This window comes from Poromitra crassiceps, assembly GCF_964638095.1.
Source record: "Poromitra crassiceps genome assembly, chromosome: 9".
Classification (NCBI taxonomy): domain Eukaryota; kingdom Metazoa; phylum Chordata; class Actinopteri; order Beryciformes; family Melamphaidae; genus Poromitra; species Poromitra crassiceps.
Window position 1 is genome coordinate 6,854,176 of NC_139630.1, and position 22,437 is coordinate 6,876,612.

A 22,437-nucleotide genomic window follows, 5' to 3' on the forward strand; every position below is an offset into this window, starting at 1 on the left:
CATCGGTTTCCGTTTCCCCATGGCTTCTTCTACTCTTTTTTCTCATCTTTCTCTAATCCGGAGAGCACTGTCGCCACCTAATGGGTCCATAAAATAGCTTATACACCTTCAAAATCCCGCATATTTTTACAGGAGATGCATCAGGCTTTGATCCACGTCCCACCGTCAAAAAACGCAATTGACGTCTTTAGACGTCAATGGCAGCCTACGTTACTATTTGAATTGACGTCTTTAGACGTCAATGGCAGCCAATGAGTTAAGTTCAAGTTATCCGGGTCTTCTAGTAAATTGGGCGTGCAAATAGTCCACCAAGCAGCGCTATTTTTTTGTATTAATGTTTCATCCTCCATAGCTTGTCATTTTTCCTAATAAAAACCGTGACCTTAAACTCCTAAACACATTTTTAAACTGAATTTGGCCTGTAAATCCACGGCTGACAGCGAGCTCATTTGTAAAGCTAGAGTGGTGATCTTTATACCATATGAAAGTAGAAAGAAATAAGGAACGTTAATTATGGGGGCCACATGAGAAACCCAGATTGTTGCCGGGGGCGAACAAATATTGTCATGCCGTAACCCATGGATGGGCAACTTTGATGATAGAGAGGGCCACAAAAAGCTTTTGCTGAGGGCCGAACGGTGCCAGCGCAAAGAATTTGGGGCATTTGAAGCCAGGTTTAGAGGAATAACTCATTTTAAATTAGCAGTTGTGATGTCATTATTCAGTCTTAACCACCAATATTTGATCCTTTTCTCACTCACTCCTATGTCACCACCTGCTCTCCCTGATGTGCTTGAAATTAACTTTTTTGACCACCTGCCAATATGGCTGCTAGATTTTAAAGTTACCAGCCAATTCAAATTTCCACTAGCCAAAATGTTTTTCTTGAAATAAACCCGAATATGAGTGTGTTAATTTAAGAATAAGTATCAGTAAGTGGCCCGGGATCCTCAAAGCCTGTGTTGAGGGTCACATAAACAAAAATGCACTCTTGAAGCTAAATAAATCCAAAACCAATTAGTTCATTATTTAAATTTCTACTTCAATGTAGAACAGTAATTTCTTACACATGAGATTACTTTTAGCCTTTTAGTCATAAAGATTATTGAAAGATATTCCATATTCCAGACTGAAATTCCAAACTTCTATAACAGAAGTGGAGTACTGGCCAGAATGACATGAACATTTGGACACTTATTCAGCGGGTATCTTGCATGTTGCGTTCAGGTGCACTGTAATTATTATTATTTATTTTTTTTAGAATTCCATCGCGGGCCACACAGGGGGCGCCCGCCCGTATTTTGCCCATGTGTGCTGTGGCTGAAGCTCTGCCATTGGGGCTGTCCATTTCAGTCGGAATTCTCCTCCCCTTCTGCTTCCGCTATCAGTGTGTTTTCAAAGTCCACGGCTGCTAACTTCCACCGCGGAGGCACGGTTGCTCTATCTATCTCCACTTAAAAATAAAAATAAATCTGCGAGTGATATTACTCTATTTTGGAGGTTGTAGCGGGCTCAATTTTAATGCTTGCATGATGCTTCTTATACCATCCCAGCAAGCAAAATTACGTCATGATAACGTTGTGATGACGTCTTTCAGTGACGTCCAGGACGTGGCCAAATCACAGGCGGTTTGGGGATGATTTAGGCGTCTACGCGGGAACGTCAAGCTATGACCGTTACCATGAATTGGCATGTTCAGTTATTCTGCTATGTACACTGTATATTCACCAACTTTATACATAAAGCTATAATTACGTCCAGATTAACAATTTATGCTACATTTTCAAAACATATAATACCTGTGTGGGATTTGAACTCGGGATCAACAACTTACGGGATGGCTATTCTACCACTACGCCACTACGCTACCTGTTCACTGAAATTATCTGCTGTATGTTGGAGTAATATAGCCTACCGTTTCAAAACATGGACCCCTTTTTCTTTTTATACCAGTATAACATCCATGGAGCCGGGACAGTTTTAATAAAAACGAAAGCTAATTTAATTCAAACCTTAATCTCGAAGAATCATTGAGGGTTCCCTCAAAATTTGTCACCTGCAGCCTATAACGTTTGTTTACCCAGTGCTCCTGTTAGGCTATACGAGACACGAATATAGCCTATACCGTAGGATTATGGCAGAAACTTGTTTTATATTTGAAAACGTTGGCGTCAAGTCTTGGATCGGACATCACAGTGTAACCGTCTACAATCTGTGTAAGAAGAACCCCGAAACACATTGCAGACAATTGCAGGATTCCCCCGCAATTCATCTCCTCGTAGTCCCACCTCCACGAAAAAACAGTTTGTTAATCAACGCAGATTGTCCACATGCAAGTGCTGATCACTCGGATTTTGGATAAATAAATAGCCCAGGCTGAGAAATACGTGATTGATTGCAACCATTTACGGTAGTTATCCTCATGGATATTTCAGTGGTGACTGGTGAGTGAAATTAGTTGGATAGTGATTATTAGGGCTGTCAAACGATTAATTTTCTTAATCGCGATTAATCGTGCGATTAACTATAATTAATTGCGATTAATCACATCTTTGTATCGCATGTTTAAAATTATATTATTTTGCATTGCAAAGCATTTTGAATTAGATATTAATAATTATTACCAGTGTGTCGTGATTGGGAATCAAATGAATGCAAATAAATGTACTTTGTGATCTTGAATTTTAGATTTATTTTCAATTCAATAGAAGTGCAATGTAGACAGGAGGTCACAAAATGTCTATAAAATGCATCTTGAATAGAAAATAAATGCACAATAATTGTAAACACTCCAGAACGCTCCAGAACCGATACTTCCGGCGGCGGCGCTGTGGAGCAGTCGAAATCCAAAATTACACAGCCGAAGAAGGCTGTATCTGAGCTAAAAACTTTGGCACTTCCATGTGAATAATGGCTCGGTATTGGAAACTGTGTATTGATAACGTGTATATCGCGTGAAGCCCTTGGAGCCGACCTCCCAGTGGTTAGAGGACCCGCGCATCCGAGACTCTGAAGGAAGAATGAGTGAGGAGTCTCGCGCTAGCTAGCTGGCTGCTAGCTGGCCGCTAGCTACTTTTAGGTGATCACTCGCCTCAAACTCGATGTTCTTCGGTGATATTTTAAGTCTGTTTTACACAAGGTGCAAACTACGGCTCTTGACTTATCCACTGTGCTATTTGGGAAGTAAAACGAGCCATTTAAAAGCGTATTGCTGTCGTTCTCTTCCATGCCTGCCTGCACAAGCAGGAGACAGGAAACCGAACGGCTTGACTACAAGTACGGGTGCGACGAAGGGACAAAATAGCGGCATGCGATTAACGGGATAAATAAATAATTTGATCGGCGCGCGTTAACGCTGACAGCCCTAGTGATTTTACAGTGATAATCTGGGCCAGATCTGACTCGTCGTGATATGACTTGAGCTGGCCCCGATTGGGCTCTCTCGATTCGTCCGGGTCCATCCGTGCTGGCTGGGATATGAAATAGAAGACCTAAGGAATCGATTACTACCAACAGTGTCAACCTAGCTTGTCGGCAAGGGGGGTAAATAACGCTCAAAATGTTGACTACATTTTGGCAAGAGGAAAAATTGGCATGGTCATTTTCAAAGGGGTCCCTTGACCTCTGACCTCAAGGGACCCCTATGAAAATGACCATGCCAATTTTTCCCCTCTATAAAATTTTGCCTAAATTTTATAAAAGTTCTGTAAAAATGTTTTTTAATTTAGAATGTAAATTGTCTATAAATTATAATACATTTTAATGTAATGTAATTTCACATAACATCAACAGTTATTTTTAGCCCACGGCCCTCCATCCAGATTCATTTATGTCCCTTCATAGGAAAGAATTTGGGCACCTCTGATTCAGCAACTTGTAAACACATGGTGCATTCAAGTGCACCTCATAAAATCAGAAATCTATACTCGAAGGCCACAAACATTGTTTAAAACAGAACGTTTTATTCTCTTATTTTCCATTGTTGAAATCCATATAGCCTAGAACTAGCAGTCATTACTTTCTTGTTCTTCCACTAGCATTTTTGATAACTAGATGCTAAAATCCAACAATATCCCATGCAGTTCTACATAGACACCAGAATGCAACTGTCTTAGGAACTCAACGTTTTTTGCTTGGGTTTTGAAATCCTCTCCTTTTCCTCAAGGATGGCAAGTATGCGCACGCACGCACGCACGCACGCACGCACGCACACACACACACACACACACACACACACACACACACACACACACACACACACACACACACACACACACACACACACACACACACACACACACACACACACACACACACCCTCACCCAGCATGGCTTTGCCCTCGTCCTCCAGCTCGAAGCGGAGTGTCTGCAGCTCCTGCTCTGAGTGCTGTTTGAGCGTCTCCATGCTCTGACGCTGAGCCTCTCTGAGGGATGCAAGGTCTGCAAGGTGCTGCTGACGAAGGTGCTCCTCCAAGTCCTGAGGGACACATGAGAGAGAGACACAGAGAGATGGGGGGGGGGGGGGAGAGAATGTGGAGAGAGGGGAGAGAGAGAGAGATTTTTTAACATCTTTATTTGCTCAAAAACAACAGAGTTTTGTCTAAATACAATGATGCTATATTTTCAATAAATACAGACATAATTTAGCTCAACATAAGCCCAAAAATCGTCAGAGCATCCTCAGAGCATCAAACATCTTCAAGGCACCATAATGCTTGTGAATTCTTCCACAGTTTGCAGTGCTGTAGAAATTATAATCCACTCTCAAGCTGGTCTTCATCATCCGGGTGGGAAGCCAGTGGGTTATGAGTGCTGGTCGCTGCACTAGTGCCTCCTCTGGTTGGTCAGGGCGAAAATGTGACAAAACGTATTGTGGGGCAGAAGAATTAATGGTGATATTAGCTCCATGATATTTTGCTGTAGTAGTCACAAATGAGATGCTTGACCATCCCAATTTCACAAACTCGCCATCCATGACTTGCACTTTATAATGAATTATTTTTTATTGTTTACATTCTAGCAAGACAATACCATTGAAAGAGTGGTGGCCCAGAAATAAACGTGATTCACAGTCATACTTTGCTGTCATGTAACTTTTATTTATTCTTAAATTGCTATTACTATTAGGTAATCCATGACCTCTATCAGTGACCAGAACGAATTGCAACAACATCGATACAATCAATGTATCGCCTCCTCCACAAGTCTCTGGTGCAGCCTCTTTGAGTGGGCAGGGTCTTGTGAAGAGGTGGCATCACCATGCAAATACTGGAATAATAATAATAATACTCTCCTCCTCCCCATCGTGTGTGTGCGCGTGTGTAAACCCGCTCGCTAAATCTTCATTCCATTACCGGGATGTCAATATTCATTAATTAGCTGGTGGGAGAAAACACATGTGGCCGGTGAAACCATTTCACTGGCTAAAGGGGGGAAGAGAGAGAGAGAGAGAGAGAGAGAGAGAGAGACACACACACACACACACACACACACACACACACACACACACACACACACACACACACACACACAGATTAGACAGAGAGAGAGAGAGAGAGAGAGAGGCAGACAGACACAGAGAGGAAAAGACAGACAAATTAATGCAGGGGTCCCACTGTGGAATTTCTATGAGTTTTCCACAACTTTCCAGTCTTTTAAACAGTCTGACCTAAATGGTAAATGGACGGCATTTACATAGCGCTATTATCCAAAGCGCTTTACAATGTGCCTACATTCTCCCATTCACACACTGAAGGCGGCAAGCTGCCATGCAGGGTGCTGGCACAGCCATCGGGAGCAATTTGGGGTTCAGTGTCTTGCCCATGGACACTTCGACATGCGGACTGGAGGATCCGGGGATCGAACCACCGACCTTCTGATTGGTGGACGACACGCTCTACCTCCTGAGCCACAGCCGCCCCTGTCCTAAAGTCCAGCCCCGGCGGGATGCAGAAACGTTCACGGCACCTGCCGCAGGCGCAAATTAGAGCTGTGCCAAATCATCTGCGCCCCCAAAATGCCAGTGCAAACGGGATTTGGGCGGTCTTAAGCACCAGAATTATTCACAGGTGTGGCCAGGCAATGCCTGGTCGTTACATCAAACAAACAAATCAGATTCCCGTCTCAGAATCAGAATCAGAATCAGAAACACTTTATTGCCAAATGCATCAGAAGGATACACAGGAATTCATTCTGGTGAATCAGCACACTCGACAAGATACGAATAAACATACAATCGCTGTCTGTGCATGAGGCATGCAATATGTAATTCTCTCCATGTGTAATAATAGAGTGGACTCACTCGTGCCGAGGACAGAGAGAGATGGAGAGAGCTTATTGGCAGATCGTCTGTGGTGCCAACGACCCTCTGGGTTATGGGATAGGTGAAGGTGAATAGCCTATGTCCATTGTCCAACAAGTTTTCTCAATTAATTTCCCTCTTTGTGATGTGATAAAAGTTTCTTATAGTTGATTGCCTCACTGAATTATCTGCTAATACCAAATTTTTGTAGCAGAATTTGATGTCCTGGCGTGGCAAGGCTGTGCGTAATGACATATCCAAAAGGAATTTTACTTTGGACTGCGCTGCGCAGCACGGAGATTATGGTGCGCTCAAGCGCAGCGGGGTATTTAGCCTGTAAGAGGTGCTTTTAAAAACTCTTAGTGCAAAGTAATTGCGCGCTGCTGACGATAGGATAATGCCATCTATCCCCACATTTTTGCGCTGAAACGCCTGGTTTGGCATGTGGCAGGTCTATGTCCAGTACAATTATAACAGGCATGCGCTTGTGCACGCCCCCTATTTGCATTCTGTGTGGCGTTAATGATATGATGAGATTAGATCAACTTTATTGTCCCCTGGGGGAAATTTGTCTTGGGCAAAAAGTGCATAGCCACATCCCGGCTTAACAAACAGACCACATACAGCAGTCAACAACAAAGAACATGGAGACACTCCATAATTGCACTAATTTAAACAAAGGAAGTGTACACCAAGACATAATAGTTGCAAAGCCCCATTGCACTATTTGTTCAACTCAAGACTTTTTCAAGATAACAAAAAAGCAAAGTAAAAATACTGAAAATCCCTCAGTCAGCATCACATGTGCTGACTGAGCGCAAACGCTAAATTACCGCTTTTGCGAAGATAGGGCCCGCTGTTTCATAAGCTTTTGTTAACCGCAGACCTTATTTCATGCATTTAACAGAAACTCCCATACAAAAATCCCATTGAGTTTTCCCCCTACGAACCAGCAGCGCAGGGACTTCTGGGTGGGTAAGCCTACAAAAATACGTCGTCGCTGCGATACTCAATAGAGTGCAAGAAGGCCGCTGTTTTTGAACACTCTCCTGTCAATATTCTCTCTACTGTTTGTGTCCTCCCCTTAACCACTTTCAACAAAGCACTGACAGATAGATATCTGAGACTATAAGATTTCAAAGTGTGAGGCACCTCCCCTAAGGGGCATCAAAGTGTTTCAGGGGAGGCGAGAATGACATGAGGGAAGAACAGGAAGTTTGACCTATGAGCTGTGGAACGTCTGTCAATCAACACAATGACCTAACTAGATAAGCTAGCTAGAAAATGTATTAATTAATACAAATAAAAATAACAGGCAGTGATCATCAATTTAGGATGTATGTGGATATGATCCAACAATACCCCATGACCATAATGGGTGGTTTGCAAAGAGGCCCTGGCTAATGACAGCTTGAGGGCTACAAAAGTCTGCTTGACATCAGTAAACTAATCACACTGAGCTAGCGACAAAACACACAGTTTTTCAAAAGGAAATTGGAGGCATTAAGACAGGAGAGAGTAGTTGAAGAATACAGAAAAGTCAATGTCAAGGCCACAGAGGCTTCGTCTCAGGTCAAATTATTCATTGCATAATAATAATACTGCGGAAACATGAGTGCTGCCAGCAGTCAAGGAGTTGCGTTCAGCATTGATGGGAGAGACTGCAGCGTACCAGATAGCATTTCTTCACTCTGCATAATGACAAATCCACTGACATGGCTCAGCTGCTTGTATATTAATCCCGAGACACATAGCCCATTAATCGGCGTCGGCAGTGTCGATCTAGTATTTGTGGTGTGACCTGCACCTTTGGCTCTGGTCGGCTTTGTCGGGGACAGGGAGTTGCAGCAGAAGATTTTGCAAGTTTCCATCGGATACTTTTGGCTGTCTGTGGAGAAAAATGTCTCCAAGTCACAAAAACAGAGGTGGCAAAGCTCCTACCATTCATGTCCTCTTAGCTGTGGGAGTCAGGATTTACTCCCTTCACTTTTAACAGGAACCATTGAAAGCTTCACGAAGAAGATAGCCTTCATTGGTTCCTGGCATGAGTGCAGCCAGGAATTCATCACATGCGCACAACTAGGACGCAGACCCGTTTACGATCATCCCATTGTTTTCTAAAGGGAGCTCTACTTAACCTTGCGAGGCAGATTCGTGCGAGATCATGAGATCACGATCATACGACAAATCCATCTTTCCGCGCTCCAAGCTATTGGTTTGAATTCACACCAATCAGCGGCATATGCGGTCATATATGGGTGGGCTTTGGTGTGACGCCAGCGAGCCCGTGATAGACGTGATAGGCAGAGGGTTCATCCAATCACCTGCCAGGTATTTTTTGAAAGTGCCTGCCCTTTGAAATGGTTTCCCGACAACTCGTTCCCAGATGGTTATGTGGAAACAAACCATTTGGGAACATCAGGTTAAGCGACTGCCTCTAACTTGAATCTGAGTCTTAGGCTGGATTCGAATAGTAAAACAACAACAACAACAACAAAACATCTTAACTTCTACATTCCTTACCACTTTGTGAAGTCAAGGAAAGATGTGAAGGAGAATTCATAAGGGCTTAAACCACGGTGCTAAGAGAATCCGAATGCACTTACACTAGGCTACGTACGTAGGCTACTAGGCTACGCCGGCCTCAACACACCAATGAGTGACTGAAACACCAGCTGACCAACATGTCACGCTGATTTTAATGGTGAAATCTGTTTCCTGCTCAGTTGCTGAGAAAAAATATTTTTTCCGTGTTAACAAGCTAATCAAGCTAATTGGCCCTATCATGGCGAATGCCGCAATGAATTGTGGGATGGCATTATGGCCTTTCCTTTCCTAAAGGAGGTTCCACTATCCTATGCTAAAGGAAATAAGTAAGGAAGCATTGGAGCACTTTTCCTTAACATTTAGATAATTCGACCAGCTCTTATCATGGCTGCCACTTAGATATCATTTCACTCAGTTAGCAACAAAGAGAATTTGAACGCAGCCTTAGAATATCAAGAGAATCCTCTGGCTCCAGCTGTATAAACCTCTCTTACATGCCAATATTATGTTTTATTTTATTTAACCTTTATTTAACCAGGTAAGTCATTAAGAACAAATTCTTATTTACAATGGCGACCTGGCAGAAGGCACAGCCTATTGCGGGATAGGGGGTAGGGGATAAAATAAATACAAAGTTACTTAGAACAAATTCAAACACAAGTTAAAACACAGTTAAAACATAGCAAGACAGACAGAGCAAATAAAACAAAAGCGGAGCAGACAGGCAGGGGATAAGAACTAGTTCAGGAAGCAGTTGCAGGTGTCAGTGAATATGTCCATGATAGAGTCCTTGAAAGCTGACTTGGAGATGAAATTGTAATATATAAGAGAATTGTAATATATATGTAATATATAAGAGCAACACTAACCACCGCGTCAGAGACCACTGGGAACACATAAAAGCAGTTCAGAGAAATGCTAACAAGCTGCAGGCTACATGAGAACTTTTCACTCCATTTTCACTCAGAGATATGCCTACATTATCTATCTTCACTTAGCTTTCACCACATAATGTGAGATAAAAAAAGACCCTGAACATCAAGAATTGTCTACTGATTTTGTAGTCTGTCCTTAGGACTGAAGAGGACCACTCTGTCAATGCTGCTGTGTGTCAGTGTGTTTGCTATCACATATTTCTTCTGATTCACAAATCCATCTCATTGATATGGTTCCACCTATTTCATCCTGTATTAATATTCTCATATTTTGTTATATTCATTTATCTATACTGTGTGACTGGCCATTTAGGCAGGCCTCGCCCACAGAGTTGGCATGCATTGCAGCCTCTCCTCTCTCTCCTCAGAGGGTTTTCAATTTCCACTTCCCTGGCTGATTCCAACTCCGCTCAGCTGTGCTCCACCACTCAGGTGTCTTCCATCAGTAGCTAATGAATGGAGCGCTCCATGGTGCTGAACATGTGTTCACTCATTTTGACCACTAATTAGACATTTTTGCCCATTTAGTTGGCCCTAATTACAGAATAAAAAAATCCAGCTCCGTTAAGTCACCCGCAGGGGTGCTCTTTACACTTCCTTAACCCTTCTGTTGTGTTCGGTCATACCCCTCTTCCCATACTATTTTCGGTCAAAATTGTCCGGTGTGTTTTGCACAGTGATATCTCTGGAACCCCTTATCCAATTTTGATGGTTGACATCTCATTTGAACAGTCAAAGCAAGTAGAATCAAGGGGTGGCAGACAGAATGACACCAGGGGTGAATTTCATGTTATAATTTTGCAGTAAGTTCAAAGATAGTGTTTACTGTACATTACTGTATATTCTAAAAATGCTCGCCATGTAGGCTGTGTTTACTGGAGATGCTTTAGTTAGTGTTGTAGTAGCTGAGATTCTTCCCGTTCCAATGATGTATGGGATGTATTGATTTGATACAGGCAAGCCAGTGTTTCATTGTGTACTTTCAACTACAGTATATGGTCCGGACCCACCGGTGGGCCCATCAAGTTCAGCATTCACTGCATTCACTGTGATGAATATAAAAGAAGACACTGACACTCTTGGACTCCTCTCCCTCAGGGGCCTCTCCCTCAGGCTCCTCTCCCTCAGGCTCCTCTCCCTCAGGCTCCTCTCCCTCAGGTGCCTCTTCCTGGTCTGTTGACTGTTGTTGGTCATCAGTGTTGGGACTAACGCGTTATTAAGTAACGCGTTACAGTAACTAAGTTACTTTTTGCAGTAACGAGTACTGTAACAAATTATTTCATCAGTAACGTAACGTACTTACAATTATTGCGGTTTAAACAGGCTCGTTACTCGTTACTTCACGATTCTGTGCGGGACCTACAGCAGCGAGGGTAGAGAGGAAAATGCTAGTCTGACGGCGGTCTGATGAGAAAATAGGCTAATCATGCGGCACTTCTATACTTTCTAATGTTACTGGACCAAATTCTGATAGTGAAACGGGTCATTTTGCGCGAGCTGTGTTGTGTACGGTAGCGGTGTTCACTTCACACCACTCGGCGAGTCAGCAGCATGGAGCCCTCTCCTCCTCGCTTCTCTCAGGCTGTCTGTCACCAGTGCCCTGCTGCACCCAGGCAAGCACAGCACTCGTCTCTCACTCACAGATTCCTCTCGCGTTGGAGGGTGTTCACGGTGTGTTTCGCGTTGTCATGTAATGGGAAAAAAATGCCTGCAAGTCTCCTGCCTTTTGGAGATGAACTGCTATTAAAGGCAGCCGCGACGAGCGGCTGCTTTGGGGCTCTGCTCTGTCCCTATCTGCAGGCAGCGCTGGGCTCTGCTGCTGAGTGTCACTCCGCTGTTACAAACGGTAACCACAGTGTTTATGTTGTTCAGCCAGGATATTATAGACTACTGATACAGTTGTTAATTATACACTGCCAAAAGTGTACTGGCTACTTTTTGAAGGCAATAATAAATATGCCTCAATGCCTAAATGTTGTGTTTTCTTGTTCCACTACATTTCGTCGTAGTGATAATGGGTACAATGATCAAATTTGACAGTTGTCTTGTCCCACACTGTGCTACAGCAACCCCAAAATAATGTGTGCATTAATAAGAGAATTGAGTAAAAAAAAAAGTAACTCAAAAGTAACTTTCCTAATAACTAGTTACCTGGAAAGTAACGAGTAACTTAAAGTAACTGAGTTACTTGTCAGAGCAGTAACTAGTAACTGTAACTAAGTTACTAATGTAAAGTAACTTGCCCAACACTGTTCGGCATGCAACTTGGCCTCCCACTGCAGACTGTTGTAGGATGCTCTAGAGGACCGACCCCCCATAGCACCTTCACCACTCGCTGTAAAAAGAAAGCCGAGAACATTATCAAAGACACCAGCCACCCCGCTCATACCCTGTTCTCACTCCTCCCTTCCAAAAACCACCCGTCTCAGTAACAGTTTTTTCCCCTAGGCAGTCAGGCTGCTGAACAGTTGACTCACACACTGCAACGCACTGTCACTTTGTTGTGCACCATTATTGTATTGTACTGTATCGTGGTTTGTGTTACGTCTACACGCACTGTGTACAGACATGTCTGTATCACGTGTAGCCTACATAGTTATGTAGGTCTACACCCTTTTTCTGTCTGTCTTTGTGACCATGTCCTTGTGTGTGTAAGGCTGAGGGTGCTCCAGAGCATAAAGAATTTCATTGTATTTATACATTGTATTATACATATGACAAATAAACTACTTGGACTTGAACTCATAGTCTGGATCGCTGTTGTCTTCCATTTCTGAGACATCCTCCTCTATCTCTGGTTCAATCTCCTCTTCATCTGGTTCAAATAGGTCCAGTCGCTCATCAGTCGCCTACTCATTGGGCCCTATTCTCTCACAAGCCTTCGGCGCTAAAACGGGCCTTAAACGCAAAAAAACGTGCCTTGCGCCTGTTTTGGGACGATATCAATATGGCTTTACGCTGCCAAATGCGCTTTAGGCCGAATGGGCGTGGCGCAGTCCCAGAATGGGCCAGAGTGGGCGTGTCGGCGCTAAATACCGGCGTACTGCTATCTTCCGACCTGGCGTACATTTAGCGCTTTGCACTTTTGAAAACCAGGCCTATTCAGAGTGCGCCAGTTGCGCGGAGCGCTCCCCTCTGGCTCTCTCCCTCCCCTCTGGCTCTCTCCTCTGTCACCCTTCTCTGTGTCACTCTCTCCCTCTCTCCTCAGTCTGCCAGGCACAATACCGACTGTCTCTGACTCCCTCGCTCAGAGTCCCATAGAAAAAATAAGCTGTAAGTTCACTGCAATGTGAATGTCCCAACATGCATTGTGTTTCTCCATTTCGCTACTAAATAGCAACCAAATGAGCCGAAAACCTATATTAAGGGAGGATCTAAATAATGTGTAATGGTAAGACAACCTCCAATTGTAGAACATTTCAATATTGGACCAAATAAAACATCGAAATGAAAACACCACCCTATGTGAAACATATATGTCCTACTGGGGCTATAAATATCCCTTGTCGATTTAACATGATTTAGATAAGTGACAGCGGAACGTGCTTCGGAAGCTTCTACTGTCATCTGCTATACTGTGATGTCCGCTCCAATAACTTGGCCCTACTCCACATTTAGTTTTACAATAAAAACACTTTATGCAATGACTTTACATAATGTAGGCTATATTTATGTGCATCATCCTTCCTGCAGCAGGCGAGAGAAAATTATATCTTTCTGGACAAACTTTCACCAATCTAATAGGCTATATTTTTCTAGCTGATGCATTTAGAACATTATTTTCACTTTGATCTTGCTATAGTGTAGCGTATTTACATGCTTGCAGTATTTCTGCAGTTAGATTGGTTTGAGAAGCATAATAATATGGAATAATAGCCTATAATGGAGACAGACAAGACTGGATGAAGGGGGGGGGGGGGGGGGGGGGTGGGGGGGGGGGGCAGAGCGCTTGGCTTTCGTCTGGTTTTGCGGGACCAGTGGAATTGGAGCTAAAAAGGCAAGCGTGCGATTCGTTTATTGCAGTTATCCAATGAGCATGACGGTGCATAATTTTACGCTTAAAAGGCGTGGTTGTAATGCTTTAGGCTGCGTGTAGCGCCAGCACGACGATATCAAGTGCGCTGGTCCACGCCCACTGATTTGCGCTGCGCCAGGCGCTCGGCCTAGAAACAGCGCCGATGCAACGATAGGGGGGCATTGTGTCAATGAGTCAAATGAGAACAAGGCACAAATATATATGCATGAGACAGAAAGGGAGGGGCATTTAGCGCGAGAAAGTGAGAGGTTTTACTTTCTCGAGGCAGAAAGAGGTTGCACCTGTGAGAAGTTATGAATACATTGTATGATACAGCACGAGAAAGTGAGAGGTTCCGTGTGGTGTGTGTGTGTGTGTGTGTGTGTGTGTGAGAGAGTATCTGTGTGTGTGTGTGTGTGTTGTGTGTGTGTGTGTGTGTGTGTGTGTGTGTGAGAGAGAGAGAGAGAGAGAGAGAGAGAGAGAGAGAGAGAGAGAGAGAAGAGAGAGAGAGAGAGAGAGAGTGAGAGAGTGTGTGTGTGTGTGTGTGTGTGTGTGTGTTGTGTGTGTGTGTGTGTGTGTGTGTGTGTGTGTATTCCATCTGCAGGATGAACATAATATACTCATACCCATTCATTTCCTATGGCGGTCAATTCTGACCGAAAACATCATAGGTGTGACACTGTTGAATAAATCACTCAAAATTCAATGCAAGTGGTGATCATCAATTGTCAGTCCCTCCAGGAAATTGCGATTTTGCGATCGCAATAATTTATGCAAATTCAACCAAACTCCGCGATATTTGCGGGGGCTTGCAATTTTTCAAAATTCCCGCGATTTCGCCACAAAAAGTTAGTAAAATGCCGCATCTTTACCTGGGTTTGAGATATGTGTGCGCTGTCATCTTGCCTGGTTGCTGGTGGGAACGAGGGACAACAATAGGAAGTGACGAGACTATGGGACGTAACGTAACATGTGATCGCATTGCGATGAGGAGGGCAAACCCCTCACATTTGCCAACAAAAATAACCGCAAAACAATTACCAAATGTTTTGCATGAAAGTGGAGGAGACAACACAACACTGTCGTGGAGGAACACAAACAGAAATCGTCACTGGACAGCCACTTTGCTAGCGCAAAGCATTTGAGACCCACACACACACACACACACACACACACACACACACACACACACACACACACACACACAGGTGGCATATTTAGCTTAGGGTCTAGTTGTTTGAATATTTAACAAGGAACAAGGAACAAGGAACAAGAAAGGGATGAGGAGGACAGGGAAGGCATGCCGGCTCAAGGGCCACTCTCAAGCTCGCCTTTTTACCTGTCTCGCCCCCAAATGGTCAGGACATCAGAATCTCTCCCCATCTTCCACAATCGGCTAAAAACTCATCTCTTTTCTCTTCATTTTACCTCCCCCTAACCTTACTTCTTCATCTCCCTTATATGCTGCCCACGGACTGTCAACTGTTTTTGGTTCTTTATTTTATTTATCTTTTTCATTATCTCTGCTTTCCACTATGTATGTTACATGATCTATGCTTGTTTTTTATCCCTCTGTACGCCGCTTTGGAGAAAGGCGTCTGCCAAATGAAATAAAGTAAAGTAAAGTAAAGTAAAGAGGAAATAAGGATAAGAGGAAATATAAAGCACTAGGCAAGAGGTATGAGAAAAGGCAAAGTGATAATAGCATTATTGAGGATGAGGAAGAAAGGAGAAGAGAAACGATGAAGGGAGGAAAAGAAAAAATGTAATTAAAAATTAAAAAATAAAATTGAATTTTTTTCCTCAACACCGCAATTTTTGCCAGTTCCCGCAATTTTACCGCAAAAAATCACATAAAATTTCGTAAATTGCATCGCAAATTTTGAGAAAAGCCGCCGCAAAATCAAGCATTTATGAATAATCACACAAAAACTCCGCAAAATCCTGGAGGGACTGAATTGTATATGTTCAGAGGCCTAGTGTGGAGGATAACATAAGGTCTTGAGGCAATTGGATGAAAAACACAATATTTATGATTACAAACGAAGTCACTCGGTCAGATTTGACCGGAAACACAACAGAAGGGTTAAAGATTCAGCGTGCTCGCACGTAAAATGGTATAGCTCTGGCCGAACACAATTTCTGACCACTTGTGACACACACACACACACACACACACACACACACACACACACACACACACACACACACACACACATTCTTATTATAGGATAATAAAGTTGAAGTTGTCTGTCTGTGTCTGTGTATATTTAATGCTCGGCACATGGCACGCCCACATCCCAGGTTGGATTGGGCTGAAAATGTACATGCAGTTATGATCTGGGGAAGGTGGACAGGTTGGAAAATCCTGGAAACTACCATAATTTCCAGTTGCCTTGCTTTGTGCCTCTTTAACCCAGGTGCCAAATACATTGCTAGTATATTTATATACAGAATTGTATATCTAGATATAATGCTCACATGAATGAATATTGTGTATCTAACAATACTGTTATATACTGCATACTAATACAATTTGTTATTGGGCTCAGGAATGTGATGTGTCTGGGGTCTGGAGACCCACCCACTTTCGCCATATTCTCTTCTGTCACGCAGTGCTGCGCTGGTGTTTTCTTTGCATTCGAGTAATTTCTTTGGGTTTGCTTCCTTCTCTTGGCAGGTGGGGCGGCCAAGTTGTGTGAAAGGCTGCAATGGGTCTGGCGGTGAGGAGGGGGTGGAGCTTGAACACAGGAAAAAATGCTAGTTGGTCGTCCTCTTGTAGCCAATCATATTCCCATACACAGCATCTATCTATCTATCTATCTATCTATCTATCTATCTATCTATCTATCTATCTATCTATCTATCTATCTATCTATTGTATATGTATCCATCATCAGTGAGTGATGTCATCAGTGATGCAAATGTGTGCCATTGTGTGCTGCGCATGCCAATAGTGTATGCGGGGCGGGCGAGCCCGCACAGCGGGCGAGCCTAGAAATTGAGCATGCGTAGCACGCGAGATGCATACAGTAAAACCCTATTGTTTTTGTATTGGGTTAATATTATTATTCATTATTAGTGCAATACCCGTCGTGCTCGTTCCCCCCATCCCTTTCTCCCCAAACCCCCCCCCCCCCTCCCCCCATGGGTACATCTATCTGTTCACCTTCCCCATTCATACATCATGCCCTCCTTATTCACCCCCCCCCCCCCCCCCCCCCCATAGGTACATTGTTTTTGTCCCACTGATGATGTCATGTCTATGTCTATGACAGCATCAGTGATGTCATCAGTGAAATCATAATTGACCAAAATCATCTTATGACATCACTGATGCTGTCATGGGCATGACACATACATACAGACATACAGACTCTCCTGGACGTACTAACAAACAGACACACAGACACTGCTGGAATTAGATGGTACTTCTGCCGCGACGCAAATTCCCGTGAGAAGCAGAAACATGAAAATTGGCCCAATGACAGATATTGGTGGCTAGTTTCTGCTCCAGAAATATTTCTCAAATCGGCCTGAAGGTGGCGATATAATTAAAGGTTTAATGTTAAAGGCCATAACTTCCCCACCATTTTCAAGAAAGCCTCAAGGACCCTCATGGTCTGTATTTCGTCTGGATTTTTCTTTTAGATATTTTGAAAAGTTTGGAAAACACCTTTTTGACATCTCCTATAGACCGTTTGACTGATTTCCACCAAAATCGCTAGGTAGCATCTATGGAGCAAGCACTACAACTTGCCTTTTTTGGATTTTTTAAATGTATCGTTTCAGAGATATTGACCCTTAAAGTTGTGAGAAGGCATGGCTATAGTGTAACCATGTAATATCGGTAAATTAAGTCCATTCGCATAATCGGTTTCAAACTTCGCAGACTCCAAAAATGGGCGTGGCCTAACAATAACGCCGGAACTCCACACCTGTTGGTCCAGTGATCGCGAAAACTTGGCAGATACATCGAGGGTATATTTGGACCATGTACCAGAACCACTGCCACTTTTTTGTGATGTCATTGCAGTTAGGAAAAGCCTTGAACCCCTGTAGTGGCCGCTTGCCACTTTTTATTATCACATAGTGCAATCTACACTAATTTATAATTTATATTGTGCAATATAATATTTTGTGCAATTATTTCAGTTGTTGCGGTGCGACCTGTAGTCACAACTTTTTCAGTATTTTTAGTGTGCATTGGATTTATTTTGAGTTTATTTTAGAGCTCTTTTAATGTGTGATCTTCTGTGTGTGAGTTTCTGTAACGAGTGAGAGTTTCCCCACTTGTGGGATCAAGAAAGGCTATCGTATCGTATCGAAATCAAGATCAAGATGTTTTGCTGCACTTTTGAGGAGCTGACATGACGTCCATATTTTATACAGTCAATTGTGTGTTCCCCACCACCCCCTGTACCCTGAGGTTGTGCTGGCGTGCGTTTGTGGATGTGTGATGTGTATGTGCGTGTGTGCGTGTGTGCGCCCGTGTGTGTACCTTGAGGTTGTGTTGGCGTGCATGCTCCAGCTCTTGCATAGCGCAGCAGTGCGCCTCCTGCAGGCGCTGCTGCCTCCTCTGGTGCTCCGTCTGCAGCTCGTCCAGCTGCTGCCTCAGGTGCTCCCTCTCTTGGCTGAACTGATGCTGCAGCTGCTGCAGAGACGACTGAGACTGGGACAGCTGCATCTCCAGGCTCTGCTTCAACAGGGAGATCTGGACAGACAAAGCCAGAGACAGAGAGAACAATGAGTGTAGATCTGGACAGACAGCCAGATACATTGTTGGGCCTGAACAGAAATATGAAATATGTCTGTTAACTTGACATGGTATGACAATGTACTTTAATGTGGTTTTAATATGTTGGGCCCATAACCTTTATATCCATACAGAGGGGCAGTTATGTTACTGACAGAGACAAAGACTCACATGCCTGCCAAGGGCACAGTCACCATCAAATCCACAGGGGGTCAGGCCAGCGCTGGCTCTCATTGGATACTGGAGCCTTGGACCCCGATATCTCAATTTCACATGAGTGTAACCAAATGACTTTCTTGTGACGCTCAGACAGAAACCCTGATCAAAGGAAAAAGCCAGCAGCTCCGTTCTGCCAGTGTTGTAATATCTGATCATTTTGAATGGGCATTGTCCTAGGAGCAGAGGACAGACTGGCCCCTGGTGTGACCAGGAGACACACCGAGGGCGCCCCGAGGACAGTAGGCAGCCCAGGCCAACCGTCATGGGGCTGTGCATGTTCTGGATCTGAGACCTCTCATTGGTTCAGGGACGAGCCTCATTTAAATCTTGCCCTCGCAACAAAACTGTCTGCTTAGCAGATAAATCTCAGTCTTAAGATAACTCCCATGAAGGACTCTACAGCTAGAGGAGGGGAGCACGTCCCCCTCTCCCTCTTCCCCGCAGCGACAGGGGAGACAAGACAAAGGAACCTAAGGCCAGCTCAGGCCGCTGCCCAGGACTGAGCTAGCAGCCAGAGGAAATTCACACCGCATGCAAAGTGGAGAAATAGCACAAGAACCGCCGCAGCCTGGTACAAAGCCAGCTGCAGTAAAAAGGAGCAGAACCACGGACATCCAACACGTCTCCCTCGCTCTGCAGCCCCGAAGACCAAAGCTGGCTTCCCTAACAACTGCTCGCACACTGCAGGGCTCCTTTTACGGCAGACGATAGCTTAATACGCAGGGAAGATAGCATAAGAGGTGCGCAAACGGCTGCGCAAACGATAGCGCCATACGACGATAAGGCCCAATGTCACCCAAGGGCCTAAATGAGGAGATGGATGTCCGCCCCTTTTTATGACTGTTTTTCCAGTTTTGTCCAGTTACTACATTAACATTGCCTTATGTATAAGTAGTTTATCTGGGTCTCTTTAAAGTGTTGTTCCATTGTTGTGTGTAATGCACTATCAAAGGTGCCTCTAGTGTGTTCCTTCACCTGATGATGGCCTGTCAGCCTGATGGTGGTGGGGGACACCGTTTCCTATATTAGCCTTTGCTAAGTTGGCCCTGTTTCCACTATTCTCCCTTTATGTGGCTGGGAGGATAGTAGGGTCACAGCTCAATGTGTAAATATGACTGATACAGTATATTTATTTATATATACATGTTTTTATGGTGTTCACTTTCGATTTTATAGAATGAATTCCATTCAGTTCTATATTTCCTTTCCCAATGGCAATGGTAGAAGTTTTACTAAACTGCATTTACTGTGGTATATATTATTTCTTTTCATACTTTTATACACTATGTCAATGACACAGGTGTTTTTCATCTCACCTAATTTCATCATGTGACTGTATACTGTTATATCTAAGATGGCGTCCTGTTGTCACTTTAGTCTGATGAAGAGCGTCTAGCTCACACATGGGCAAAATACAGCCCGCGGGCCGGCGCCCTCTGTGTGGCTTGCGATGGAATTGCAAATATATATATATATATTTTTTATTAATTAATTAATTAATTATTATATATATATTTTTTTACAGTGCACCTGAACTCAACATCCAAATGTTCATGTCATTCTGGCCTATACTCCACTTCTGTTATAGCATTTCAGTCTGGAATATGGAATATCTTTCAATAATCTTTATGAATAAAAGGCTAAAAGTAATCTCATGTGTAAGAAATGACTGTTCTACATTGAAGTAGAAATTTAAATAATGAACTCGTTGGTTTTGGATTTATTTTGCTTCAAGAGTACATTTTTATTCGTGTGACCCTCAACACAGGCTTTGAGAATCCCGGGCCACTTGCTGATACTTATGCTTAAATTAATATTCTGGTTTATTTCAAGAAAAACATTTTAGCTAGTGGAAATTCTAATTGGCTGGTCACTTTAAAATCTAGCAGCCAGGGCCGCCGCACCCTATACGCAGAGTATGCAGACTGCGTAGGGCATCATGTGACTGAGGGCACCAAATTTTTTTTTTTTTTTTTTTGGTGCCGTCAGTCAGGCCACTCAGTGAACAGCAGGCCAGGCGCCGCCTACTGGTTTACTAGTGGTTTTATTACTTTATTCAGGGTTAAAGTGGGTGTATCTCATTGTAAAATTGGACTCGGCCCAAATTGGGCTTCAAACGGCCCAAATTGGGCTTCAAACGGCCCAAATCTGGCTTCAACTGGTCCAAATCTGGCTTCAAACGACCCAAATCGGGCTTCAAACGGCCCAAATCTGGCTTCAAACGGCCCAAATCTGGCTTCAAACGGCCCAAATTGGGCTTCAAACAGGCCCAATTTTTCGCCGCCACCCTTCGGACGCCGGCACGCACGTCGGCCCGTATTGGCCTGGCCTGCTTGGTATCTAATGCCCGGCCTGAATTATGATCCCAGTCCGCCCCTACTTGCATGTACAGTTTAACAATCGCTTGTTTGCTGACATGTACAGTAATTCTAACAATTGTTTGTTTGCCACATGTAATGTAATGTGAGATACACTAGTATCGTTCATAATTAATGATTTTGCAGTCTTTCGTTTGACAGTTATTGAAAGTTTTGCGGGGGGGCACCACAAAACAATTACGCTTAGGGCACCCAAATGCCCAGCAGCGGCCCTGAGCAGCCATATTGGCAGGTGGTCAAAAAAGTTAATTTCAAGCCCTGCAGGGAGAGCAGGTGGTGACATAGGAGTGAGTGAGAAAAGGATCAAATATTGGTGGTTAAGACTGAATAATGACATCACAACTGTTTAAAAAAGAAATTAAATTTAAAATTAGTTATTCCTCTAAACCTGGCTTCAAATGCCACAAATTTTTCTCGCTAGCGGTGTTCGGCCCCCAGCAAAATCTGGTAGCGAGGACATTTTTGTGTGGCCCTCTCTATCACCAAAGTTGCCGATCCATTGGTTAGGCCCTAACCGTTAGGGCATGACAATATTTGTTCGGCCCCCGGCAACAATCTGGGTTTCTCATGTGGCCCCCCATGAAAAATAGTTGCCCACCCCTGGTCTAGCTTGAAACGTCACTTTTTTCTGGTGCAATAAATACCGTAAAAGGAGCCCGGCAGTGTGAGAGCAGTTTTTATTCTTTTGTTTCACTATTCCAGTTCAGCTCAGCACCTGCTCCAATTTGGGTTTGGGTGTGCGTGTCTCGCTCTATTTCTCACAGCTTCCTTAACAACGTCTCGTTCAATTCCCGGGCCTCCGGACCTTCCCCTTTTTCTTCCACAACAGACGACAAACACACATTTCATTCTCATCGGAGTAAGGGCCTATCTATGGTTTCTGGGGAGAGCAAAAGTTATATACATTTACATATATATTTATGCTGTTTGAACTGTGTGATACACTGTTAATCGATTTGTTAACAAACTGAACAAGGCTTTCATTGTACACCAAACTGATGAGCGCGGAGGCCTGCCACACCGGCCTGCCAAACACCCCCATCCTCCATTTAACCCACGTTACACGTGTAGCCTGGTGACGGAATCACAGTGCCTTGTAGGAATGTCACGATACTAGAATTTCTACTACGATACCGATACCCAGGAAAATATCGATACTTGATACCATTTTCGATACCATGTGGCGGGATGACAACACATCAAGAGGCATAATAAATAAACAAAGACCGATGGATGGACAGACGCACGCTTCTCCATAATCTAAGCTTGATAAAACTCATTAAAAA

The 22,437-nt window shown here is 43.7% G+C and overlaps 1 protein-coding gene across 1 annotated transcript in view; it reads right to left on the reverse strand.

Annotated features, from left to right (window-relative positions):
- The window catches only part of fam184ab (family with sequence similarity 184 member Ab), a gene marked incomplete at both ends in the record, with an annotated part of 541,527 nt that overhangs the window by 124,142 nt on the left and 394,948 nt on the right, over positions 1–22,437 (reverse strand). The window contains 2 exons of the mRNA XM_083643220.1: positions 4,324–4,477; positions 18,300–18,512. Coding sequence (XP_083499346.1) covers positions 4,324–4,477; positions 18,300–18,512 — 367 coding nt within the window. The remainder of the gene's footprint in view (positions 1–4,323; positions 4,478–18,299; positions 18,513–22,437) is intronic.